Source organism: Esox lucius, chromosome 14 (assembly GCF_011004845.1).
Source record: "Esox lucius isolate fEsoLuc1 chromosome 14, fEsoLuc1.pri, whole genome shotgun sequence".
NCBI lineage: Eukaryota > Metazoa > Chordata > Actinopteri > Esociformes > Esocidae > Esox > Esox lucius.
The window spans coordinates 31,657,660-31,685,589 of NC_047582.1; the positions used below are offsets into that span (position 1 = coordinate 31,657,660).

The following is a 27,930-nucleotide window of genomic DNA, read 5'->3' on the forward strand; positions in this document are numbered from 1 at the left end:
CTTATTGCCTGTGCCTATAGCAGTGCGCCATGTCCAGGGGTAGTGGGTGGGGGTGGGTTACATGAGACAGACGCGAACACCGACTTGAAAGACGTCGGGTTCTGCTTGGTGTAACGTGTGACACTGTTGTGATGGTCATCTGTAGCTCTGGTGAGGCGGTACGTGCCTTGGGAAGAGACCCCCTGCAACTAAATCCTACCTATTTTGGTTTTTAATGGGTTTCACTCGTTTATGTTTTGGGAGGTTTTGTGCACATACACACATGGTTGACGGGTGCATTAACATGACGTGTTTATGTTTATATATCAGCAAAATGACATCTGTTCGGAACTGCCCTGTAAAATGTAGGCATGAATACATCAGCTTTTACACTGACTTCACATTGTGCTACACCACTAAAGTCAGGTTTTGAATGTACTTATGGAAAAATCTTAACAACAAGTGACACAATATTCTTGTATGTACTTTGTGTCTCACCTTTTGATATCACATTAACCAAATCCATAATCTACATTGTCTTCTCTTCAGGTATGTACGTGTATACAATAAAATTAGTAAGTGAACAAACAATGAATTGCTCACAACACTTTAAAAGCATTAATACATGAAAGTAATTGCAATAACCTTTCTTAAAAATATCATCAAATATATTTTTATTTTAGAGCAACATACATTGTTGGAATCATTCAGTTATCTTTTTGTAAAATAAAATGAACACATTTTTAAAACCTCAAGCATTTTTATCTTTGTTGGTTTTTCAATTTCTGTTCTATCTAGAATGTTTTCTTTCCAGTTAATGAATTTGTTGTACGTTTTGTACTTTGTCCATACTTCGTGTAGTTCTGACAAAGCACAAACAATTCCATAAAATGCCTCTAGGGGTCAGTGTTGTAGAAGATATGCTGTCACCGATCAGAGAGAAAGAACTTACACAATATCAAATACTGTGCGAAGCACTGCCTGATTCAACATCTAACTTTAGAGAATGGACCAGCTTTATATGACCCCAAAAATAAATTGGTCTATGCTGCTACCCTAATGCTGGCTATATAAGGATCACCAGGTTTCTGTAACAATGCTCTTTTACTTACTATTTAGACATTATGCAACCAAATGACAATTCATCCAATAACTAAGCTAAATGGAACCAGGGTGTGTTTTTATTAATGTCATGTTTCCTTCTCTTTTCACCCTGTTGCCGTGTGTTGCTTTTTATCCAAACCCATCACAGATAGAATAGTCTGGCAAAGCTCCTTTCCTGTTTGAAGAGAACATGTGGGGTTGGGATTGGTAACAGGTATGTTCACTAACCAAAACTGTAGAATTTCCATGAAGTTACAAAAACCTAATGACAATAAATAATGTTAAGGAATGAACAGTAGATCGAATTTAGTGCAGGATAGTGTTTTATTTTCTACAAAGTTAATACTTTCATTTGATTCTTTTGAAGGAATACTTATTACGTTATGGCACATAGGTGGCAGCATTTATTATCACCTTCATTTTATGCACTTTAAACATTTTCAGATTATTTGGCATTTATTACATTGACAGTGGACATTATTACATTGACAGTGGACATTATTACATTGACAGTGGAGATTACTGCTTTGACAGTTTACATTATTACATTGACAGTGGACATTATTTAATTGACAGTGAACATTATTTAATTGACAGTGGATGTTATTTAATTGACAGTAGAAATGATTACACTGACTGTTGACATTATCACATTGACAGTGGACATTATTACATTGACAGTGAACGTTATTTAATTGACAGTGGATGTTATTTAATTGACAGTGGAAATTATTTCATTGACTGTGGACATTATCACATTGACAGTGGACATTATTTAATTGACAGTGTACATTATTACATTGACTGTGGACATTATCACATTGACAGTGGACATTATTTAATTGACAGTGTACATTATCACATTGACAGTGGAAATTATTTAATTGACAGTGGATGTTATTTAATTGACAGTGTACATTATTACATTGACTGTGGACATTATCACATTGACAGTGGACATTATCACATTGGCAGTGGACATTATTTCATTGACTGTGGACAATATTACATTGACTGTGGACATTATCACATTGACAGTGGACATTATTTCATTGACTGTGGACATTATTACATTGACTGTGGACATTATCACATTGACAGTGGACATTATTTCATTGACAGTGGACACGTTGGAACAGATGCATGTCAACTGCTTATTTCGAAATAAAGGTGAATTTAGCTTTTTTCCATTATGATGTTAGATGGAGGAAACTGTAATCCATAATTTAGTTTTCACTATGCTTACAAAGTTCAAACATTTCTACCATTAGCTAAAAATAGTAATCAGGTCGTGTGAGCATGTTTTAAACAAAGTCTCCAAGTCACTTGAAATCAAGTCAATATTTGCTGTGATGTATCTTAAAGATATTTGGCAATAACAATTTAAAATGCTCACACACCCCAGTTACATCCATGGATTTTTAACAAGCTTAAGCTTAGGTTAGTTTGTAATGGCAGTTTATGAAAGAACTTAACCCTTTATTACAGTTTTCTGTGGCCAATAGATTGTGCGGAACCATCTCACCTGAAGTTCAAAAACAGTGTTATGTTTTAAGTTAAAAGATCAACAGACACAGGACTTCAAACTATCTGACAGAAAAAGCCAACACTTCTTTGTTGAAAGCAAAACATTTCTTATCTCTGATTTAGATCAACAATGCATTACACCTTCCCTCTACACACACTTTAATATCCCTCTATGCATGTTTCTGATGTAATGCATGTTCACAACAGCAAATACATGCCTAGGCCATAAAGCAATTTATTTTTCTCTTAATCAGCTATGGTATTTTCTTTCTAATTGTGTAATACATTGTGAATTCAGTAGCACAGAATTTTTTTTTTAGGGCCATTGTGAGAAACAAATGGCTGTTTATTCTGGACAACAAACCTTGGATGTTGCTATTTTGGAACGCCGTCACTCATCCAAGCCCTTCTTGCCGCCTCCGTCCCTGGTCTTGGCCCGGAGTTTGTTCAGCTGAGACTCCGCAATATCTGCTCGCTCTTCAGCTTCCTCCAGCTCATGCTGCAGCTTGCGGAACTTGGCCAGATTGGCATTGGCCTGTTCTTCGGCTTCCTCTGAGGCACGCTTGTAGGCCTTCACCTTCAGCTGCAGCTTGTCCACTAGATCCTGAATGCGTGCCATGTTCTTGCGGTCTTCCTCCGTCTGGTAGGTGAGCTCCTTGATACGCCGCTCGTACTTGCGCACCCCCTTGATGGACTCAGTGCCGCGCTTCTGCTCCTCCTCCAGCTCGCTTTCCAGCTCCTTAATGCGTCCCTCTAGCTTTTGAAGCTGCTTCTTTCCGCCCTTCATTGCAATTTGTTCTGCCTCATCCAGTCGATGCTGCAAGTCCTTGATAGTCTGCTCCATGTTCTTTTTCATGCGCTCCAGGTGGGCACTGGTGTCCTGCTCCTTCTTCAGCTCCTCTGCCATCATGGCTGCGTCAGTGATGGCCTTTTTGGCCTTTTCTTCAGCATTGCGGTTCTCCTGTACCACATCTTCCAATTCGGTCTGCAGTTGGAGTAGATCAGCCTCGTGTTTCTTCTTCTGGTTAACAAGGCTGGTATTTTGAGTGTGTAGAAGTTGCATGCGCTCTGATGTTTCACACAGCTCTTGTTCAGCCAGCTTGCGACCTCGCTCGGTCTGCTCTAAAACAGCCCGAAGTTCCTCCAACTCTGCTTGAAACAGATTGTTCCTGCGCTCCAAAAGGGCAATGTTCTCCTTCAGGTCTTCATTCCCATGTGTAGCATCATCCAGTTGCAGCTGTGCATCCTTCAAGCATGACTGGGTGATTTTTAGCTGCTTTTGGGCATCAGCTGCCTGTCTGTTGGCTTGGCTAAGCTGGATCTCCATCTCGTTGAGGTCACCCTCCATCTTCTTCTTGATTCTCAGGGCCTCGTTGCGGCTTCGGGTTTCAGACTCAAGGGAGCTTTGCAGTGACTCAACAATGCGCTGGTTGTTCCTCTTTGCCTGCTCCATTTCCTCATCCTTTTCGGAAAGCTTCCGTTCAATATCTGCTTTCATCTGGTTGAACTCTAGCTGTGCCCGAAGGATCTTGCTCTCTTCGTGCTCCAGGGAACCTTCTGCCTCCTCAAGGGCTGACTGAAGTTCTGCTTTCTCTTGCTCTAGCTGCTTCCGAAGCTTTTCCAACTCATGGGCGCTTTTCCCTCCCTCACCAAGTTGGTCAGTAAGGTCAGAGATCTCCTCCTGTAAGTTCTTGTTCTCCCTTTTGATGGTCTCCAGGTGATCCAAAGACTCCTCATAGGCATTCTTTAATTTAAAGAGCTCAGTGCTGAGCGAGCGAGCCTCTTTCTGGGTTCCTTCGAGCTCACATTGTGACTCCTCGTACTTCTGTTTCCACTCAGCCATGACTTTGTCAAAGGTTCTCTGCTTCTTGTCCAGAGCTGCAGATGCTGCATTGGATCGTTCAAGATCCAACATCAGGTCCTCAATCTCATTTTGTAGGCGGCTCTTGGTCTTTTCAAGGGAGGAACATTTTGCATTTACAGCCTCCACTGCCTCTTCAGCTTCCTGCAGTCTTTGGACTAACTTCTTTTTAGCCTCCTCCAGCTCCTCAGTTTTCTGGATTCCATCCGTCTCATACCTTGCTCTCCATGTGGACACCTCAGTGTTGGCCTTGGACAGTGCCCTCTGCAGCTCAGCCTTGGCCTCCTGTTCCTCCTCAAATTGCTCCCTGAGGAGGTCGCAGTCATGACGGGCAGACTGCAAGGCGTGTGCCAGGGAATTCTTGGCCTTGACCTCCTCCTCGAGCTGCCTGCGCATGTCCTCCACCTGCTGGGTGTAGGAGCTCTTGCCCCTGGTAAGTTGAGAAATCAGGGACTCTTTTTCCTCCAGCTGACGTCCTAGCTCTCCATTTTCTGTGAGGAGTTTGGCCCTCTGAGAGGAAAAGTCATTTAGGGATCTCTGTGCCTCTTCATACTTGGTCTTGTACTCGTTCATATTGTCCTCCATTGATCGGCACATCCTCTCCAAGTTGGATTTGGCCTTCACCACACTCTCTATATTTGAGGACAGGTCATCCAGCTCCAGCTTCAGTTCATTCTTCTCCTTCTCTAGCTTCTGCTTGACACGTTGGAGGTTATCGATTTGTTCACCCAATTCAGCCACACTGTCCGCATGTTTCTTCCTTAAGGAGGCAGCAGTGGCTTCATGTTGAAGTGTAGATTCTTCCAGGTCCCTGCGAAGCTTCAGAAATTCATTCTCCCTTTTCTTGTTGAGTTCAACCTGAGCAGATGTGGCCCCTCCTGCTTCCTCCAAACGTTCACTTATGTCCTCTAGCTCACGAGAAAGATCAGACCGCTGCTTCTCAATTTTGGCTCGGGCTGCTCGCTCAGCGTCCAGCTCCTCTTCAAGCTCTTCAATTCGAGCCTGGTTTTCCTTTAGTTTCTTCTGGAGCTGAACACAAGCCACCTGTTCATCCTCAATCTTTCCAGTCAGGCTGCTTATCTCAAAGTCTTTCTTTTTGAGTTTTTCATCTTGCTGCTGTTTGTCATTCTCCAAATCCATTAAATTCTCTTGGTTAAGTTTTAGGTCTCCCTCAAGCTTTCTCTTGGAGCGCTCAAGTTCCATTCTGATTTTCTTTTCATGTTCCAGGGAGCCCTCAAGGTCATCTACCTGCTGTTCCAGCTTGGCTTTAGCTTTGGTCAAAGTGTTGACTTTGTCCTCCTCACTCTGAAGATCATCAAGTGTCTGCTGATGAGCCTCTTGGAGTGCCTTCTTCTCTTTGGTGAGCTTCATTATATTTTCATCCTGTGAAGCCATCTCCTCTGTGAGGTTTTTCACCTTGTTTTCTATGGCATGCTTCTCTTTCTCAACCTTGGCTAATGTCATCTCGAGGTCATCTATATCTTTCTTCAACTCAGAACACTCATCCTCAAGCTTTCGTTTCTTTGCTGTGAGATCTGCATTCATCTCCTCTTCATCCTCCAGTCGTTCTGTTAGTTCTTTCAATTTTGCTTCCATTTGGATCTTACTCTTTATGAGCTGCTCACAGCGCTCTTCAGCATCTGTTAGCGTATCTTGCTCAGCCTGGCATTGTAGAAGCAGATCATTCTTCTCTTGGAGAATACTGACCACCTTCTCTTCAAGCTCCTTCCTTCTCGCTTCAGATTTATCAAAGGCCTCTTTTACCTTAGTGAACTCCTCCTTTATGTTTGCCATCTCCTTGTCAGACTCAGCACTCTTCAGCAGTGGCTTGATTTTGAAGAACAGCTTCATCCAGGGCCAGTTCTTGACCCCTAAGAAGGAGCGAAGGTTCCACTGTATGACTAGTAGAGCGTCCCTGCGTTCCACAAGCTTCTGGTATTCTGCCCTCATGAGAATGGCTCTGGCATTGGCCTGGATCATGGTGATAATACGGGAGAGTTGCTCATCTCGCATCTCTTCCAACGTACCCAGCAAGCCCGCTTTGAAAAAAACCTTGGTGCTGCCAAACCTATACTGACTGTGATCAATGTCTAACGAACCCAGCAGTTTTTCAGTGGCTTTCTTTGAGTCTATGAACTGGCCCTCAGGAATGACAGATGCATTCAGGATTCTGTATCTCTGTTTGAAGTCGCCGTAGAGGACTCTGTTCGGGAAGCCTTTTCTGCAGATCCGAATGCCCTCCAGCACACCGTTACAGCGCAATTGGTGCATCACAAGAGAGTTTTCCATGATCCCTGGTGTTTTGCTCTCATTTGGGATCAAGCAGCGGACAAAGTGTGGATGGGTGGTTTTCAGGGTGGACATCAACTTGTTTAGGTTTTCCCTGTGAAGCGCAGATACTGTCTGGAAAGCGGACCCTTTTTTTTTGGCTCCTTTCCCAGAAACTTTGTCCCCCCCCTCAGTGGCTACTACTGCAAAAAGATGACTCAGGAGTTTGAGGGATGATTTTGCGTAAAGACCACACACTGTTTCGTTCAGTGGATCTTTGTTCTTCACCAGCCAGCCAGTAATGTTGTAATCAACAATGCCAGCATAGTGGACCAAGGCAAAGTGTGCCTCTGCTTTGCCCTTCCCTGGAATGGGCTTTTGAAACATTTTGTTCTTGCCCAAATGGTTGTCGTATAGCTTAGCCTTAAACGTCTGGTCACTGGCCTTTGGGAACATGCACTCTTCCTCTAGAATTGACATGATTCCAAGTGGCTTTTCAATTAGGTCAATGCAAGCCTGCAAGTCCATCCCAAAGTCGATGAACTCCCATTCAATGCCCTCCTTTTTGTACTCTTCTTGCTCAAGTACGAACATGTGATGATTGAAAAACTGTTGCAGTCTCTCATTCGTGAAGTTGATGCAGAGCTGTTCAAAAGTGTTGAAGTCAAATATCTCAAATCCAGCTATGTCCAGTACTCCTATGAAATGCTGACGGGCCTGTTTTGTGTCAAGGGAATGGTTGATTCTTACCACCATCCAGTTGAACATCTTTTCATACACTGACTTAGCCAGTGCACCGATGGAGTAGTAGACCTGATCTACTCCTTGACCTTTGGTAACATACTCATTGCCAACCTTGACTCTGGGATGACAAAGTCCTTTAATGAGATCTGCAGAGTTAATGCCCATTAGGTATGCTGACTTGTCAGCAGCTTCTGTACCGTCAGGCTCTGCCTGCTCCTCCCGCTGCTTTTGTTTGAACTTCATGTTGCCATAGTGCATGATGGCACCTGTCAACTTGTAGACCCCCTGTTTCTCCTCTGCAGTAAAGCCGAGTACATCAAAGGCGCTGTCAGTAGCCAACAGTTCATCAGAATCATTGATGGATGCTACTGTTACCTCTCCTTGAGAGATGTAGGAGTAGTCATATGGGTTATTGGTGATTAACAGCATGTCCAGCAGCTCTGGCTTTTGGTTGGACAATATCTGGAAGAAAATATGGTAGTTCCTCTCGGCTTTGAGCTGAAAGGTGATACGGGACTTCTCAAGAAGGTAAGTCTCAATATCAGCAGAGGACAGTTTTCCACTTGTTCCAAAGTGAATACGGATGAATTTGCCAAAACGTGATGAGTTGTCATTTCTAACTGTTTTGGCATTACCAAAAGCCTCCAGTGCAGGGTTGGCCTGGATGATTTGATCTTCTAGGGTCCCCTTGCTGGGATCCCTCTTAACACCACTGACTGCTGCAATGCTGGCAAAGTACTGGATGACCCTCTTGGTGTTGACGGTCTTCCCAGCACCAGATTCTCCGGTGATGAGAACAGACTGATTCTCCCGGTCAGTGAGCATATACTGGTAGGCATTATCAGAGATGGAGAAGATGTGAGGTGGGGCTTCGGCCCTCTTCTTTCCCCTGTAGGCAGACACAACCGCAGAGTCATAGACTGGAAGCCATTTGTATGGGTTCACCGTCACACAGAACAGCCCTGAGTAGGTGTAGATCATCCAGGCCGCGTAACGCTCTTTGAGGTTGAACAGCACAGCTGGCTCGTGGAGGAACGTGAACATGGCCATGTCTTCGATCTTGTCATATTTCGGCGGGTTCTGCGGGTGGACATCTGCCTCTTTGACGGTCACCACGGTCTGGTCCTCCTTCTTCACCGTCACCATTCCCCCTTCTTTGCTTTGTATCTGCCCTTTGACATATTCTACTTTGTTGTCGACTACGAAGCACTCTGTCTTGATGTCAAAAGGCCTGGTCTGGGCTTCCAGGCGCTCCTTATCCGACTTCCTCAGAAATGGAGCGGCCTTCCCAAACTCGGCCATGAGAGCGTCACCCATTGTGATTGAAGGTCCTCTGACAAAGGGGGATTCAGTCAATGTGGACACAGAACAAAGATCTTTACTCTGTTGACTCTGTGGGGAAGTGCAAGCTCATCAGTACTCTCTGATCCTTATAAAGGGGGACTGGAGGCCATATTAGGATGTAGCTGGTGTTATGAAAAAAAGTCGAACCCAATTTTATCCCAAGACTCGCAAGCGCCTTGCGGGCAGTTTCAAGACCTTTAGCTGTTAGTATCCATTTTAGGCGAAGTGACAATTCTCTGCTTATCTCCCAGCTTTACCCCTTCTTGAAAGAGATTCCACACACCTCTGCCAATGAAAATAGATTTTCTTAAATGGGTAACTGTATCTCTGTCCCATACAGAGAAATGATATGTGAAATATACAGAAATTGCCAAATGTCCATTCATAATGGTTATTATGAACTGTATTTTGTATAATGCAAAACAGGAAAACTTTAAAGGAGAGGTATTGTAAAGAACAGCCTGTGCTGCTTTGTTGGACTGAATAGCAGGGACAGGGTGGTTCCGCTCTATAGTTTTCTTATCTATGGTCAGCTGTATGCCGTGGTCTCTATCAAAGAAACACCTCTCACAGCTCTCAGAAAGCAACCTGTCTCTGCTCATCTCCACTCGGCAATGCCTTTCAAACACCAAGGCACCCCAAAGCCTCTGCTGTCTTTATTTCATGCGGCATTTCACTGCCACAGGTCTAGATGTAACGGGTCATTTATGGACTCTCAAAACATGCTATGGTTATTTGGTGTATTGTACTGCATATTACTGTTAGTTACCTGGCGTCTTCTGGGGGGTATTTCAGAAAGCAGGGTTCACATACTCTTGAGTTGAAACCACAACTCTGTGCTGACTGACTCTGAGCTGTCAAACTCAGAGCTGACTTCAGAACAGGTGGTAACAATTAGTTCAGTCAACTCTGAGTTAAGTTAACCTCGAGTAAAGCATGTGCACGAGAAGATAAAAAGCCCTTATCAGTGGAACGCAGATAACGTGATTCACTACAGCAACAGGGGAAAAAGGTCTGGAACCCCATACTTCTCCCCAGTGGAGTTAGATATATTAATGAATGCACATATGCAGCATACGAGTATACATTCAAGAAAAAAGCAATATAGTAGCAGCAGAAAAAGAACGTGTCAGAAAACTGCTGACCGAGACTATGCGTGAGCATTTATTGAACAAAATGAAAAGTCACATCTCGAGTGGTCCACTCATTAAACATTTATATAATGTCTGTGTGGGGGTGTAATATCAAGTTCAGTGTATTTATCAAATGCACCGAACAACGCAGCGTCATTCTGAACAGTGACATCATTGTGACATGGCACACATCTGCATAGTAAGAATTAAGAATATTATAAAAAGCAAAAATACAGTTCCGGAAAAAATTAAGAGACCACTGCACCTTTTTTTTTCCTTTCCAAAAAAGTTGGAAAGAGAAGTTTTGAGTGAGGAACAGAAGCGTTCAATTTGCAGTGTTTTTTTAATTTTAACCCTTCTGTTTCGTCACTTTTTTGGAAAGGAAGGAAAAAGGTGCAGTCTCTTACATTTTTCCGGAGCTGTATATTTAAGTAGTAAGTGACATTTAAGCAAACCATACGTAAAATTCGCAAAATAATTACAATTCTTTGCTGGCCTATCGACACATGAATGCTGTGGAAAGACTTCCTACAAGGAGCTTTGATAGGAGTATGAGTGTCATATATGCAGCCAATCCCTGGACATCCTAAAATATTGACTGATCGGTGCTTCAAGTCTCAAAGCTTCATATGAAATAAATTTGATTACTGCTTAGACTGATACCTGCAATTCTGTGGAAATCTTTTTTGATGAGTCTCGTGCGACCGCGGTAAAGATAGTTTCATATTCACGCATTCGACTACGCCCATGTACCGGTAAAACTGTCGTTGGTCTGCCGACCCCAGAGTGCCGAGTGTCGGGCAAGGCTATATCAATCAATCAATCAATCAAATTTTATTTGTAAAGCGCCTTACAACAGCCAAAAGGTGCACAAGGCGCTTTCCATTAAAAGCTTCAGTAGACAACAGAATATAAAAAATATTAAAACATATAAAAATATAAGATAAATGAAGAAAAATGTATATGTACATATATATACACATACACCCGCATACGCATATACACACACATACACATACATACACATAAAATATATAAAATGAGCAGACGATATCAACGTGCCGGAGGAAGGACAACTTAGGGACCGGGGTAAAAGTGCAGTCCTCAGAACGATGGCTGTTTATGATACAGTTGGTAGATTATTACCTGAAATAGATATTGAACATTTTCAGCTTTTCATCTCAAATCACACCACTATAGTCTACATGACATTGTGAGCCTCAACTTAGATTTTTCAAAAGTAATGAGGTACAGATTCTTTATGAATATTTTAAGTTTCCTTTTAAAATAGCTTTTTTCAGTTTTTGAGATATTCATCCCTAATTGCATCCATACATTCCTCATTACATTCTCTAAGAGACTCAACTAGATTTCTCCAAAATAGTGAGGTATAGAATTTTTAGGAATGTTTGAAAGTTTCCTTTTGAAATAGCTTTTCCAGTTTTTGAGATATTCATCCCAAAGGAATATATGGATGCAATTTGAATGTAATGAGGAATATTGATGAGATTTGGGATCATTTTGGCATTCCGCGGTCGAAAACAGTTTTACCGGTACTTGGGAGTAGTCGAATGTGGGAATGTGAAACTATCTTTGCCACAGTTCTCGAGGGTCTGTGAATTGAGAAAACAAAAATTAACAGAAAATGTTTCAGTGCAAGAGCCTCATCTCTGACAGCCCGACAGAGACAGTTGTCTCTTTGAAACCGTAGACCGTTTCCCTCAACTCTGAGTCAACTTAGTTTTCACTAAACCCGCTTTCTGAAATAGCCCCCTGGACTATTTAATCATTGCATAATTATAAAAATAACAATCATTCATTCTGGAAAACCCACTATTAACCTTTTTTTCTTTCGTGTTTTTTTTTGTAACAGACGGTCAATTTTAAATAACTTAATGTGTTTTCAAAAAAGGGCAATGGAAATCCTTGAGGGGCTATGGTACTGAACAGAAAATATATCCCCATATACTCCACAGCTTTGGTGAAACGACTCATAAGGCTTAGCACTTGCTGGCGCTATCAGAGTTAAGCTATTTTGCCGTGCCTAATTATAGAAACGGAGAACATGCTTCGCCTTAAATTCTCAATGGCCGTTGAAGAGTTTGTTGATAACAGGGACTATAATCACAGGGCACCATTCTATCCAGTCACATATCACTCCAGCACACTTAACAAGTACTCTCTGGCCTTAGTTCTGATAAGCTTTACAGAGTGTGATAGAGTGAGCTTTTAAAACCTCCTGAGCCACTCGCCTGGTCCTGATCATTTAATAAAATCTGAATAAATCTTTCAGTTTCAAATTGTTCAGAAGGGCCTGCATTTCAATTACACTTTCCTGGACTGTGGAAAATATAGGACAAATAATTTTATTGAGCGGCTGCCTGTGACGCATGAAAAGCATCGCCGTTGCCCTGCGCCAGTGAGACCGGTTGTATTAACAGAGGTGTAGGGTTGCAGATGTCCAGGAAATTGACCAAAGATACCAGAACATTTACAAATGTTGCTTATTGACAGGTCCTTTGTAAATCTAGGAGAAATAATGATTTGCGGTTCACATTTTCTGTTGTTTATTTGCTCATTGTCGGTTGTCTTAGACTTTGCTACCTTGTTGTTTGGTTACCTGCTATTTTTTTTATCCCATTTTCTACCATATTTCCACAATATCTCCTCTCCAGTCAATAAACAAAAGTCCATTTTACTACATGACCCATTATGATGCCTGGTAGGTTTCAATATCGTCCGTTGTACAATGTACTGCTATATTGTAAGCCACCGTGAAGCCATGTCATATACAACCTGAGTTGTCACTCATACCATGATTTGTGCTCTTCACACTTCACATGAAAACAAATATTTATTGAAAAGGTGTCATGATAGTTACAGAAACCTCAATCACAAACAAAAATGTGTCCAGAATGTTCTGCAAATAGTTACGACATTGATGAGGTCACAGGAATGACAACCATAATTGTACAGTATATGAATGTGAGACGGGATGCTTAAATTATTCACATTCATATTGTTCACAGACCTTTATTTACAAAAGTACAGTTTTGTCCTAAACCAGTACAAACGTGCAAAAAAAAGGAAGTCACATTATAGTGTTTTCCCAGGGATACTTGACCCAAAATCATACATTTACCTCAGTATGGTCATACTGTTGGGTACGCTACTCACATTCACATCTTTGCAAAATTCCCAATACTTTATAATTCTTTCAGTCCAATAAAGCAAGTTTCTTCCACAATACCTGATATGTCCTTGCATCTACAAGTAATATGAAAGAATGCAACTGTCATCCCCTCATCTATTCAAGAGGGAAACCACTCCACAGGATCTGCTAGAAAGTGTCTTATTGTTCATTTGATTTACAGAAACAATTACCAAGTAATGTGCCAAAGTCTGCAGTGATTGCTGAATTTTAAAGTCAGTGGACCCAGTTGGTCAGCGGTGGTGAAGACGTTCAATACAGAAGGTTCAAGTCACTGTGATTCCGCATTGCGGCATTTTTACTTTCTGTACTGAATTAACGAATGCTCACACAAATAAATCCAATTCCACTCAGTCCTACATAGTTGGACGCTCCTGTGGATCCGAAGAAGCCAAGACTGACCACCAGTCACTTCCCTTACGGGAAGATTCTGTCCAGAGCACATGATCATCAACCGGACGCACGCTCAAAAAGCTTCCCCCTCCAACATCCACAGACAAGCTCAATCCTGGAACCTGCAGCCCACAGCACACTTATAGACAAGGGTCTTGAGTCAGAAACCAAGAGCACCGAAAGCAACTGGAAGTAGCCGGAGCAGACTGCCCAGAACAAGGAGTAATGTAGGGGAGTCGCCGTCACTGTCCTGCAGTTTATGCTCCCTAATGACAGGCCTAAATTAGTAACCAGTGAGAATAAAATGTCAGAAAACTCCTGTAGAATGATAAATTAAAGTAAAGAAAGCTATATCCAGAGGAAAGGGGATAAAAAAAGAAAGAATAATAGAAGAGTTCAAGATGACCAACATAGAGATGATAGAATGGACCAAGATAGAGATAACAGAGATGATCAACATAGAGATAACAGAGATGACCAACATAGAGATGATAGAACGGACCAAGATAAAGATAACAAAGATGACCAACATAGAGAGAACAGAGATGACCAAGATAGAGATAACACAGATGACCAACATAACGATGACAGAGATGACCAACACAGAGATATAATAAAGAAAAAAGGGACGTTTTCATCTCATTGTCTCCATTTCCGTCCACACACCGTGCCACAGAAAATCCACTCCCCATGGCAACTCTGCACCAATGTGTCAGGACGGAGTGGTAGATCGTCATGCCACATCATGCCACTGACACGGCAGGGTCGGACCCCACGAGATCAGCCCCCCCCCCCCCCCCCCCAGGGCCCCCTGGTTGGGTCAGCAGCGGGACATGCGCTTGCGGTACTTTTCCACTAGGGGCACCAGGCACTGTGGCGAGCCACATTGCAGGAGGAAGGGGTGCTCCAACAGGTCACTAGCACTGGCTCGTTCCTCGGGGTTCCGGGTCAGCATACGACCCAGAAAGTCTTTCAGTACAGGGGATATCTACACGGAAAGAAAGAGAGGGAGAGGGAGAGAGAGTCAAAGAGGGAGGGAGTGAGAGAGAAAGAGAGGGAGGGAGGGAGAGAAAAAGGCTGATTCTTCTCTGTCTATCAGCTGTGTGAGTAATTAAGTATTGCTTTCATTTACCTGAATGACTCTGAGGAATGAACAAGGAAACGGATTCTCTACACGGAATTATACTGTATAGGACTAATTAAATGTATCCAGAGGAATGATACTGGTATTTATCTAATGTATCTCCCCTTCTGTGTTCTAGAGGAATTATACTGTATAGGACTAATTAAATGTATCCAGAGGAATGATACTGGTATTTATCTAATGTATCTCCCCTTCTGTGTTCTAGAGGAATTATACTGTATAGGACTAATTAAATGTATCCAGAGGAATGATACTGGTATTTATCTAATGTATCTCCCCTTCTGTGTTCTAGAGGAATTATACTGTATAGGACTAATTAAATGTATCCAGAGGAATGATACTGGTATTTATCTAATGTATCGCCCCTTCTGTGTTCTAGAGGAATTATACTGTATAGGACTAATTAAATGTATCCAGAGGAATGATACTGGTATTTATCTAATGTATCTCCCCTTCTGTGTTCTAGAGGAATTATACTGTATAGGACTAATTAAATGTATCCAGAGGAATGATTGTGCTATGTGTTTCGTCCCTCTCGCTCTCCCTGTCTCCTTTTCTGTGTTTGTGTTGATTGGGGACAGGTGGATCTGAGAGGGTTGCTAAGGTGATACGTAGCACCTGGGTTTGGCCTGTCAGGAAATTTAACTTCCTGGTGCCCAGTCCTCTCACTCTCTCTCTCTCTCTCTCCACAAGCACAATATATTTTTTTGCGCTTTGTTTGATAGTTTTTTTTGATTTGGTGTACCTTTCAACACCTACACATTTTACATTCATCCATGCGTCTCCATTACACTCCTCATATGCCTACTTCCATACTTCACAAGTTGGTTTTGCTTTGTAGTTTCACATTTCTCTTAATTATTTAATAACATTGTTGTTACTCCTTTGATGTCAATGTGTGGACTTCCTCGCTTGTCACCATCTAAGAGCTTAGTTGTGTCATTTGTATCTAACAGGGATGCTAATATCTAACATATTAGACAAGGGATCTCACCTTCCGTAGGTTCTTGACCGTGGGCGGCGGCTCATCCCTCAGCCTCTTCATAGCTGCCACTGGCGTGTCACTGAAGTACGGAGGCTCCCCGTCCACCATCTCTACCACCATGATGCCCAGAGACCACACGTCCACCTGAAAGATGCCACAGTGACATGTACCTTGCCGGTCAGAGGTTTGGACACACGGACCGGTTCAAGTGAAAGGCTGGTACTGTATATAAAGACAACACACCCATACAGGCTTCTACCATGACTGTCAGATGTTTCCCCTATCTCTTATGCCTGAACCCTGACCATAACTTCGAACCCTAAACCTAACAAATAACCTAACATTAACTTGAATCATCCTAACTGTTATGCCTGAGCCCTGGCCATAACTTCAAACCGTAAACTCCTAACACTAATCGAACATTAATTTCAATCATCCTAACTGTTACGCCTAAACCCTGGCAGTAACCCCTTACCCTAAACCTAACCTCAACCCCAACCTAAACTTTAAACATAACCCATATGCCTACAATGGCATATTGGAAATTTGAAGACTTGGAAAATGTTTTGTGAGTCTTGGTTCTAAAAATGATGGGAAACAACTACACAGAGCTGCAAGTGTGTGCGTGAGGGAAAGTGTGATTTCACACACATGCACACACACAGTCTCTCTCTAATAACTAACCAACACCAAGGATGGAAAATGGTCCCTCTGTTGAATGCAGATAAGCAAAGATAGCCTGGTTAACCGATATCCCTGTCTGTCTGAGACAGTGACAGTCTTTGGCCTTAAGTGGAGATGTCACAGGGAGAAGTGTAGGCACAACTCACATGATCAGTGAGTGTTGCATGTGTATGTGTGTGTTTGTGTTTGAGGTCAGACATGCGCAGTTTAGAGGTCAGACATGCGCAGTTCTGGTTGGTTATTTGGTTACCTCAGTTCCGTACGGTGTCTTTGACACGACCTCTGGAGCCATCCAGTACGGCGTTCCAACCAAAGACTTCCTCTTTGGGATGTCTTTGCTGATCTGAGCACAGAATCCAAAGTCTGACAACTTAATCTAGAAAACGGAATAAAATATTACAAATGAAGGCTGTTATGATCCTTGGTTATTCAGAATGAAACTCAGGGACAAGTTCCAGTTTGAAAACCATCCCCATCCTAGCTTTAACTTCAGCACTACTTCAACATTTATCAGATTTTTATCAGTACAATTAATGTTATTTCAATCAGACTTCAGTTATTGAGAGTGCCTCTCTAGTTTCCAGATATTTTTTTGCAGGGCCAGCCCTAGGCATAAACAAAAAAATTGTATGGTCCCGGACCACTAGTGGAGAGGGGGCCCCCAAATCAAATTTTGCTTATGGACCCCAAAAGGCTAGGGCCGGCACTGTTTATCTGTACGGTTTACAAATAATAATCCTTTATTGGATTTGGGTGCACTTACCCTCCCATCCAGCGTGAGCAGTATTGAGTCACTCTTGATGTCTCTGTGGATAACTCCCTGGGAGTGGAGGTATGCCAGAGCTTGTAGCACAGCCTCGCACACGGTGGCAATCTGCTCCTCATTCAGCCTGGTGATGAATCACACGCATCTTAAGGCTGTTATTTTAGCCTTTGTCACAACACCTATCACCTAAATCTTGTCACAGTCAATTAACAGGTAAAAACAAACAAACAAACAGGGTGCCTAAAACTGACCAGCTTCTACGTGTGGTAAGTTAGTGAAATAGAAATGTATTTTTGGCACATCGCACCCCCCCTTCAGAGGAATCGCGCTGCAACTTGTGCTAACGTGTTTCGGCCATTCCTTCCCCACGGATTTACAACAATTCCATATTTCTCCATGACCTCAGAAGACTGTAATGTAGCACAGCTCCCAGCATGCCAAAGGGGTCTGTTTCGTGCACACCAAAATGCTGTCAATGAAAGTCAATGATGACAAAATGACCATGTAGCGTGTTTAATGTTTCGCATATTCACTACCTTTACTGTACCTGGTTTCCGAGACAACGTGGGTTAGATCGCCGCCCTGCAGGTATTCCATGATAACCCACAACTCCTCCTCCACCAGGGCACTCCTGAACATCTCCACCACGTTGCTGTGGCGATAGTCCCTCATGATCACCACCTAGGGGTGTAAATACATGGGGAAACGTGCTTAGGCGTCCCCCCGCTTCAGTCCTCAAACGGCTTTGTTATTCTTCCTCTTGAAATTCTGAACGTCTACTTGCTGGCATCATACCTCATTGAAGAGCAGCTCCCTGCGCTGCTGCTTGCGGAGGTCCATCATCTTCACTGCCACCTGCCGCCCGCTGTGTTTCTCCCGGGCAATGCACACCACCCCCGTAGAGCCCTCCCCGATTTTCACAAAGTTCTCCAGGGAAGTGCGCGGGTCCCCCTTGTCCACCACCATCTGCAGGGCCGTCTTGAACTGCTCGTGGGTCACCTTGGCCGGTTCGGGCTCAGGCCCGGCACTGGGTTTGGGTTTGGGCAGCTGGGCCGGTCTGGAGGGCTCCCCGGTTCCTGGTGAGCTGGTGGCCAGGGAGCCCGTGGGCGAAGGCCGAGGCTGGGACGGGCTGTCCTGTTTTTGGATGAAGGGCTTGGTCGCACCCTGAACTACAGGAGAAAAGCCAATGGTGTAGGTACTGGAGGAGGAGCGCAAGGGTTTCTGGGTTCTGCCTCGGCCCGTGACTGGGCTGCTGGTGCCATTAGGTGAGAACACTGGTGATGGCCCTAATGAATTCACCTGGGAGGAGACACAAAATAAAGCTTTACCTAAGCCTTTGTTGCCTAGACCACGGGCATACCCACACCGCTCTAATTTCGTGCGGTCACGTTCCACGGCCTATAACCTCGACACGCAATGCGTTACCGTGGCGTGTCAGGGCCAATCTGGGATAGAGACAGGCTTACCTTCAGGTCATAGGACGAGTGAGGTCTCAGGGGAGAAGCGTTCCTGGAGGAGGACAGAAGGTCCGGCAGGTGACTGACCCTGGGCTTGGCCCTCATGTTGACCTGCTGCTGTGTCTGAAGAGACTGCAGGTTGTAGCAGGACGCCGGCCTCTGACTGGCCATCGTGCCCTTCGGCGGCATCTCCTGTTCCGGTCTGTGCGTGAGTCCGGCCCCTTCGCTATGTGCGTAATGACCTCCCATCAAAGGGGTCGTGGGGAGTGGCTCCCTTGGCGATGGTACAGGTTTACCCCGGTCCGTAGTGCTTATCTCATACGTCGATTTAGCGCGAGCCATGTGCCCGTTGGGCAGGAGGGTGGAGCCCTTGGTCGGGGTCGGCCTGGGGCTGCCACTTTCGCTATGGATCTGCTGTACCCGCTCCTGCCAGTAGGTGCTCCCGCCATTCTGACGCTTCTCCCGGCCCAGCTCCTCGTACTGATACGTGTCCCCCTCGAGGAGCTCGCCCAGGCGGCCCATGGAGCGGGCCCTTTGCCGCGCAGACGGACTGGTCTTCCGGAGCGAGTTGGAACTGATGACGGAAACACGGGTCATCTCTGTGATTACGTGGGAGATGTAGTCTCCGTGTCCAACGAAACTGCCCCTACAGATGGCCTGCAAGGAAGGGATGGGGTCAGTTCAGGAAGTGATTTGGCATTAAACCCTTTTATTTAACAACGAATGTATTGTACTTGATCAAAACAAAAAGCCAGCTTTTCAGTTATTTATTTGACTGAGGAGAATTTACCCCAGCCAACCAATATTCATATTCCCAATATGGTAAGCACAACCTGGGCCCTAATTCATGGGTTGGTTAACAGAGTAATTAGAACTGACATTTATTGAAAAAAAGTGACCTCTTCTGCCTCATATCAATCCCTGTCGTTCGCTGTGCTCTTGCACAAAAAAAGCCTTCAACTATGAGCTTCGGGCAAGAGAGTCTGTGGGTTCATTTGAGCACCGACAAAAGAGCCACTGCGTTAGTACTATAACGGAGCGGATTAAACTGAGGCCAAACCCTCGGACTGCAGTCCTCAGAAGGACAAACGCATTACAGGCCATCCACTACAGTCCTCAGAAGGACAAACGCATTACAGGCCATCCACGACAGTCCTCAGAAGGACAAACGCATTACAGGCCATCCACTACAGTCCTCAGAAGGACAAACGCATTACAGGCCATCCACGACAGGAGGCCTCAAAAGAAAATCTCTTTGTTAACGAGACGGGAAGCAAGAGAAAGAATATCAGAGAGAGAGAGAGAGATGGTTGATGACGTCAGGGGAAGCCGTCAGTGTCAGCGGTGTGAGCGTGATGTTGGCAGCCTCGCAGCTTGAAATGCCGGGCATGACAGAACACTGCTCGTGTTTGAAATTCCGGACGACAGCTTAGGAAAGGAATTAAGTTAAGGAGCAGCCTCATTAACTATCATTTGAATCGCCTCTTCGAGTTTGATGTGTCAGTATGGACATCCATGGAGCTGGGTCTGTGGAGTGGGGGTTAAGGGGTTTTCAGCTTTCCTCACTGGCGCTAAGGGTTTAATCTCAGCTGATTTACTTCCTGTATTTAAAAAAATATATATTTATTTAAATTATTCTGTACTGCAATGGATTCCAGTAAAATACAGCATATTGCAACCAACCAAAGGACTGATATGGTTATCCAAACCTTTGTTGAAAGGTTTTGAAATTCAGCGAGTTTTCTGACCAGGTTGTGTGCAGAACTCCAAAATATCAATTTCTATTTACTGACCATTATTTTATTAGGTAAGCTGACTGAGAACACATTCTCATTTACAGCAACGACCTGGCGACTGGTTACATGGCAAAGAGAGGGGATGAGCCCTTGGAAACCGTGGATGATTGGGTAGCCATGTGGTATGATACTGAGGGCCATGGGACCTTTACTGACCACGGAGAGTCAAGATACCCGAAAGGCGACACAGTATGTGGAGCCAATGTCCCCCTTTCCTTTAGGAAGATCTCAGTTTGGGCGCTGAGTGCCTCGCTTGTGGCATTGTGACCATAGAAAGATATTTTATCCACAGAATCATACGCCTCTAGAAATGTGAACATTATCGATGCCGGTCCTGACTTGACTGGGAACTGACAGATTTAATTGCGGGAAAATATGAGGCCCCGAGGACAAGGATTTTTTAAAAATCTAGACCTGATGATGGGCTCACTATTGTCTAACTCAGATGCATTTTGCATGAATCATTTACGTAAGTATTTTGAGTATTATGACAAATGTAGCCTTCCTGAAAAATAATGGAAGTTATGTAATATGCCTATTGAAATGGCCCCTTTAAAAGCACATTTTAGTTTTTTTCATAAATGTGGAAAAATCTAAAGTTTGTTTTAAAGTTGTATTTACTAGTTTGGCTTTTTGAGTAAAACACATGGGGGAAAGTATTACATTTTATATTCTTACATTTTTTGGGAATCGAAAAACCATCTCGTTAGCGCACCCCACCTCTGTAAAAGCACAGCAAATGACACATCCTGGTAATGTTATATTGTTTCGTTTGCATGATTCTGCTGAACAGCGTAAAAGAAAAGCTGATGTGGCTACCACTAACACAACAGAATCAGCGGGCACATAATGACATGACCGAATTCATCTGGCCCGCGTGATGATAACCTCGTATAAAACGTGTAAACCATGCCTTGTTACCATCCCGTGACACAGCAGAGCTAAACCCTATCAGAAACCGTGCGTCCTACATCTGGGGATTACAGGACAGGTTTTCAAAACCTTCGTCAAGAGCAGAAAAGAACATGGCCTCACGTGGTGTGTCCTTTATAATATGTATAGGCAGCCAAAAGTCCAACACTGATTAGAGTGTGACACGGCTCCTCAAACACTCTTTATATAGATTTTGTATTTACATCTTTTGTGTACCTTGTAAAAACAGGTCAGGTGGGACTGCTGTGTGGAAACAGAACCGTCTGTGTCAACAGTTGAACCCAACACTAATCTCTGTTAAGGTCCAAATAGAAAGAAATAAGAAATGATTGTGCAGGTAACTGAGTGCTACTATTCATTGACGGCTGTGTAAATAAAACGTGTTCTTATACTGCACATGCACCATTAAATCCCCAATGAATTGAGTTCTTGAAATGTGTTGGTATTGGCAAACTATTTACACACAGGATGAATAACTAACTGAATGAATAACGTTTGTAAGGTCATGGTTCCTTGAGGAGTCCTGTCATCACATCTGATGTAGGAATGACACACAGCTTTGTATCTGTTAGTTGGTTACTTAGAGAAAGAGGGCTCCTTTCCTGGGTGCCCTGTCCTAGCCTACTTTCTAATTTCACATCATTCCATTCCTTGCTATGCATAACCTGTTTGAAACTAATGTTCTCCCAAAGCCTATTTTTATACAGAGCAAAAACATGCCATTCAAGTTTATGTTTAGACAGTTGCAAACAGATTAATACAGTATGGATGAACAGAACAGCTTTCAAGATATTCAAAATGTCCATAAGAATGTTTTTGTTCACTTCTGAGGGCAACATTCTGTTGTTTGTTCTATTACAGTTATGTAGTAAAACCGAAGTGTCAAAAACTATTTGTACCAACATGCTGTATATCCTCAGGGTTTTGTGCAAGTATCCCCATGGCGAATCAACAACGTCAACACACCTTGGACAAAATGTCGTTATGCCGTGTAAGGTGTAACATAAAACTTTCCTCAGAGGATTCTCACAGGATTTTCTCACAGGTTTTAGTTCACGGATTTGTACAAAAACATTGTAACCAATACTGACGGACAGCAGTACCTGAAAATAGTTTCACAGACATCAGGCTATACGGATTACAAAACAAACACTTCCTGTTTTCTTTACTGTATCTGTGTCCCTATTGCTCTTCACTCATCTTCTCATGTCATCTAAACTATCTCAGAAACGCAAGTGCTGAAATTGATGTATTATCAGTTTCTCACCAATGCTTTCATATACACAAAAAACACTGGAAGATTCAGCCCTGTATGCGCAGGGGAACCCGAATACACAAACATGCAGTTAGCATGATCTCTGTTGCTTTAATTGGGACAGGTGTTTACGTAACCCCTTTGTTTGGTATTTAAGAAAATGTCATTTACCTTTATTTTAACAGACAAGCCGTTGATCAAAAGTTATTTTTTACAATAACAACCTCTTCTCAATACATTTGATGTCTAAGCATAATAAAATATGTAAATAAATAAGTAAAATAGCATGTTCATCTCAGGTAGATTTAAATGTAACACTTCACATATCAGTCCCACCTGTTTACATTACCACTTAACACTCCCAGTTTGTTTCATATTATGTTAATGAGGGTTAAGGCTTCATTACTGTACCTTCTTTGGTTTAAGCTCCACGTGGGTGATCCGTGATGGGTCCACCATGGGTTTGGGCCTCCTCAGGGTGTCAATGACGCTCTGCCACTGGGGCGGCAGGCCCACGAAGCACCCGTGCGCTGCGTCGAACGACGTGTGGACCCGATGCTCGAAGTCCTGCGGCGCAGAGATCACTGGCCTCCGTTTCTTCTTCCGCCGGAACATTCTTCCGCCGGCGAGACAGCAGGCGAGGGAAGTAGCGCAGGAACAGGCCTGGGGACAGCAACAACAAGACCTGTTACCGCAGGACCTCCACAGCTTCTCAACCACTGCCATGGTGGTAGCACAGCCACAACACACACGCACACACACACACTCAGTAGAGACACTCAAGCAGGTTATGAAAACACTCTGGAGAAAGACAACCCAGAGAGTAGACTCGGCAGAACTAAGGCCATCCCACTTGGAATCTCCATTCAGAGACTGACTAAGAACATCCTACAGACGCTGTTTTGAGAACTCCTCCTCTTTCCCTCAAACTCCTCCCCACCCCCCCATATGCCCCAAACACAAACAAACACAAATATCCAGGTGAGCCACATGCCAGAGTGATGCTCCCTCCTCAAGCCTGGCCACGCCCCTCTTCATCCGGGGGCAGGTCAAAGCTCAGACAGGGTAGAGGTTGCCCTGAGGTACAGATCTAGGATCAGAGTACCGTCATCAAATCCCAAGGGGCAATCTGCAGTTCAGATGTGTCACTCAGGATAAAAACGTCTGCTAAATGACTACATGAAGAAAAAAGTGTTCTTTCAGGTTCGGTACATAGCTAAAGGATGGCGCTGGAATTTAATATAACCACTTAAAATGTATTGACATAGTAACGAAAGATTGATCAAACATGTAGGCCTGTTTCCATACTTTCAACCTTTTGTAAACATTTACTTTGCGGTGAAGAAAATGAGGCGTGAGACATGAGGCATTTTAACACATTCTTCCAGAATCACTGGATACGTAGATTCACGATTTAAAAAAATGTAAGGTTAAAACAGCAGACTGAACCTGTAATGATTAGGAGGGAATATGCAATTTGATCACTGATCTATCCAAATGTACTCTCTCCTTCCTCTGGCACAAAGAGACAGTAATGGGCCCCTTTAAGCCATTAATTGCACACTAATTCACTAGAGCAGAACTACAACGCATTCAGCTCTCTGTCACTTTCAGGACTAATACCTAGTGACCTACCCTACTTTCTGAGTTAATGAACAAGTTTTAAAGCTTTTCTCCCCACATCCAGAGTAAGCCTACTCTGGGACCTAAGAGCGCCTTCAAAGGACATCCTGGATTTCAGCATGACTCTAATCCAAGGAGTTTGGATTTAATTGTCAATTAGACAAATGGTACAATTGTCATGTTCACATCATCCTTGGAATTTTCCAGAATGTATTGTGTTTAAAGTGGATTTAAAGTGGATTTAATTAAGAGTCGCATGATGGCATGATCACGCCTCATGGCGGGGTTGGTGTTTTCAAAACGATGTGCGTAGCGCTTAAAGTTGAGGAGAAAGACAGTCCTTCCTATTGTCTCTTTAGACGATAGAAAGTTGTTCCACTTGGCCTCAGAGTCATCCACAGGCCTTCTTGTGAGTTTTTATTAAACACTGCCACTCTCTCCCATTAAAGCCTTTAAGCACCCAGGCTGTTGTTGCAGTAGCACAATGTTTCCCAGCTCAGCTGTGGAAGAAAGTAACTCCTTCAGGGTTGCCATGGGCCTCCTTGACTGGTGCCTTTCTTGCCCGGATACTCTTTTTTTTTTTTGAGGACTGCCTGTTCTGGACAGATTCTCTCATTTGATTTAATAATGGACTTTACTCTGCACCAGGGGACATTCAGCGTCTTAGAAATGTTTTTAGATCCTATCCCTGAATTGTAATTTTGAAAGACCTGCTTCTGGATTTGCTTTGAATGTTACTTCAGCTTCATTTATGTCATTCATTTTAGGAATTGTATTAACCACCTGCGGGACCTCCCTGAGACAGGTGTTTGTTACCTGAAATCAGGTGAAAATCATTAACTGTAAAATATAGACTCCATTTAACAAATTGTGTGACTTTTACATTGCATCTCAGCTCATTTATGCATGTCACAGCAGAGGCAGAAATAATGCAACCCATTATCTTCGGTTGTAGATTTTTAATTAATTTAGATTTTATTTTTTCAACAAAAATGTACTTTAACGTGTTGATCAGTTGGCAAAGGGGGATGAATCCTTTTCAGAGCTACTTCTGATTGATCAATACTGCAGAGGGAATGGAAAAGATATGACAGGCATTTGACTGATTATTTACTAGACAGGTGTCATTTTGTGAAGGGTTTGATAGAGCTTCTGTACACGCAGCATTTCGCTCCAGAGTGGATGCAAGGCTTGTCAGTGGTATAACCTGTTGCCAGTGCTTTGTTTTGTACATTTTCTTTCTTTAATGCTTTGAGAAACAATAAGCCTTGTGAACGGTCCACACCTTACTTCTCACTAAAGGTAGATAAACATTTTGAAAGCAAAATGGCAGACTGTCTTCTCTGCTGTAACGGTACATTCCTGCTGGTTGGAGGGTGTCCAGGCTCGGGGAGGGTTGGCAGATGCAACACAAACCCTACCTCAAGGGAGAGTTTCAATTAATATTTATCTAAGGCCAAAAGGTAAACTGAAGGTGCGGGCCCCTGAAGTGGGATATTAAGGTTAGCAAAACATTTACTCAAATGTTGTGCAAATCTCACCAACCGCTACGTTGAATAGTCTGCTGTTCATGATGTTCAGTAATTCAGAACAGCCCAACAGGATTACATGTCACTGAACCAATCATTTATTGAAATTACACCGGGAATTCGTTATGATCTTTTTTTTCTTGTTTACAGTATTCATCCTGTATCCAAACACATCTAATTCTAAAGACTGAATACACACCTCTGACCAGGGCCACACTTGCAGTAGTATTGCTTTAATTTAATTTTTTAATTGTGCAGAACATTGTGTCTCTGAGTTAATGTGATCATGTGAAAAAAGGGTAACTGCATGAATACTGCAAGTTGATTTTGATTAAAGTGACCCCTTAATATTATCTGTACTTGGGCCAAATTGGTTCTCCCTATGAGTTTTCTAAACCTCACCAGTGTTTTCATCAAAGCTCACTATTCGAGATCAGAGGGGTTGTCAATAGAGGTGCTATGTTTTAAAAGGCAATAGCTGATACTCATGCTAGCAAAGTGTTACACAAAGTTCTGCTAAGGCAAGCAGACACAAGTTACTGAAGTCAATTCAGGAGATACATTTAAAAAAAGGTTAATTTTGTTTTATTTTCAATCGTGAATGGCAACTCTAAAGGTTGGCAGCATAATGACACTATAGCACATTCTTAACCAATATAAAATATATTTCTTCAGTTTCCAAGTAATTCCACTCATTGCCTGTCTAGTTAAAAAAACCAATAATAAAGTACAGTTCTCCATGTCATGTGTCAAACATAATAAACAGAAAATCCTGTATTTGAAGTGAAAACATTCCCAACAGTGTCCTCTAAAAGGCCAGAGAGGAAGAGCCTTACCTGTCTTCAACGTGACCTCGCCACTGCTGCTGTTTTAGTGCCTTTGAAATCCCGGACAAGCCCTGGTGGAGGTGTTTGGTTCCACCCTCAGTTTGTCTGTCAGAATGTGAGAGAAAATAAAAGGTCTTTTGTTTCCCGGTCCGTCTCTTTTTATTTCCATCCTTTTGTTTGATCAGTGGGTGTGGTGGAGGATATAGAGCGACAAGAAATGGGATCTACAATAGTGTCACTCATCTGCTGCCATGGTCGAGGATCAGCTTGGCCGCTCTAAATGGACTGATGAAAGAAGGAAGATAGCTGAGGCTAGTGGATAATCATTCCAGTTAGCGCCTCCATGTGTCGCGTGATTCCCGCTCAATTCGCGGTAAAATGACAAGCCAGCGGGTCGGTTGGTGTCAAAAAGACAAACACCTAAGAAACATATTTCAGACGATGTGTCATAATTACGGTTTTGCCGTCACAAATAGACGGGTGGTTGTGAATGTTCAGGATAAGCATACAACATAAAACTGTTTATCTGAGCCGAATGGGCCCTGGTGGAAGGTAATACAGGGAAACGTTTGCCATTTGGCTCGTGGCCAAGGTGACTCATTTTGACACAGCCTGAGATAAAGCATATAAGACAACATCTCAACAAGTGCAGTATCCACACAAAACCAAACACAGAAGCCAATTCACTGATCACAAACTCTTTTTTGCCTGAGGGATAGCACTATATTAAATTGAAATAAACACACAGATACATTCATTTAATGAATAGCAACCAAAAAAGTGTGTTTTTAAAACAAGCCAGTTCTTTTTGTAGCCTCTGTCAGAACGCACATCTGACAGCATCTCTGGAGGACTTGTGTCATGTTCCCAGGTAGTCCTGTGGTGAATTATTCCTAGCTTCTTGCAGGACTTCTCATGACTCCAATTTTGACCAGGTCTCCTTATTTGTACTTTTCCCTGTCCAAGTGATCCCACACAGCTTCAATTATGTTGAGTTTGGGGATCTGAGGTGGCCAATCTACAACCAGTACTTTTTCCAGGCTGTAGTTCTCACTTTCTTCAAGATGATAACCACCATTCCTGCACCTAAAAAACCTAAGCTAAGATTAGATTCAGCTTTATTGTCATTGAACAGTACGAGTACAGTACAATGAAATGCAGTTAGCCTCTAACCAGAATTGCAAATAGAAGAGGGAAGGAAATTTAAGTATTAGGTATAGTGTATACTACAAGTGGAAAGTATAGACATGCAATAATACAGTGCTAACATGGCCTAATGACTATTGCCCCATCATCAATAAGTACTTTTAGAGGCTTGTCATGGCCCATATCAAAGGCACATTCCAGGATCACAGGTGTCATTTTTA

General features: G+C 43.1%; 2 protein-coding genes across 2 annotated transcripts; both read right to left on the minus strand.

The window, feature by feature from the left end:
• Positions 1–1,388: 1,388 nt before the first annotated feature.
• myh6 (myosin, heavy chain 6, cardiac muscle, alpha) lies at positions 1,389–8,874 on the minus strand. Its single transcript, XM_034297161.1, has one exon. It carries the CDS (start codon positions 8,798–8,800, stop codon positions 3,002–3,004), a length of 5,799 nt encoding a protein of 1,932 aa, XP_034153052.1. The 5' UTR covers positions 8,801–8,874; the 3' UTR covers positions 1,389–3,001.
• A 5,500-nt stretch (positions 8,875–14,374) lies between these two features.
• Positions 14,375–26,667, minus strand: LOC105021705 (serine/threonine-protein kinase PAK 6). The gene is made up of 9 exons (XM_034296800.1): positions 26,573–26,667; positions 22,996–23,247; positions 18,610–19,257; positions 17,939–18,442; positions 17,691–17,824; positions 17,141–17,267; positions 16,628–16,753; positions 15,703–15,837; positions 14,375–14,552 (listed from the first exon to the last, which is right to left on the minus strand). The coding sequence occupies exons 2-9, from the start codon at positions 23,197–23,199 to the stop codon at positions 14,385–14,387; spliced, it is 2,046 nt and encodes a 681-aa protein (XP_034152691.1). The 5' UTR covers positions 23,200–23,247; positions 26,573–26,667; the 3' UTR covers positions 14,375–14,384.
• Between the last annotated feature and the right edge of the window lie 1,263 nt (positions 26,668–27,930).

Excerpts from the sequence above, each read along its gene's own strand:
- LOC105021705 (XM_034296800.1), bottom strand. The coding sequence starts at position 23,199 with ATGTTCCGGCGGAAGAAGAAACGGAGGCCAGTGATCTCTGCGCCGCAG. Across the intron at positions 19,258-22,995 it reads TGGAGCTTAAACCAAAGAAG|GCCATCTGTAGGGGCAGTTT; the intron begins GTACAGTAATGA and ends CCTTCCTTGCAG. Across the intron at positions 16,754-17,140 it reads TGCTCACGCTGGATGGGAGG|ATTAAGTTGTCAGACTTTGG; the intron begins GTAAGTGCACCC and ends TCCGTTTTCTAG.
- myh6 (XM_034297161.1), bottom strand. The coding sequence starts at position 8,800 with ATGGGTGACGCTCTCATGGCCGAGTTTGGGAAGGCCGCTCCATTTCTG.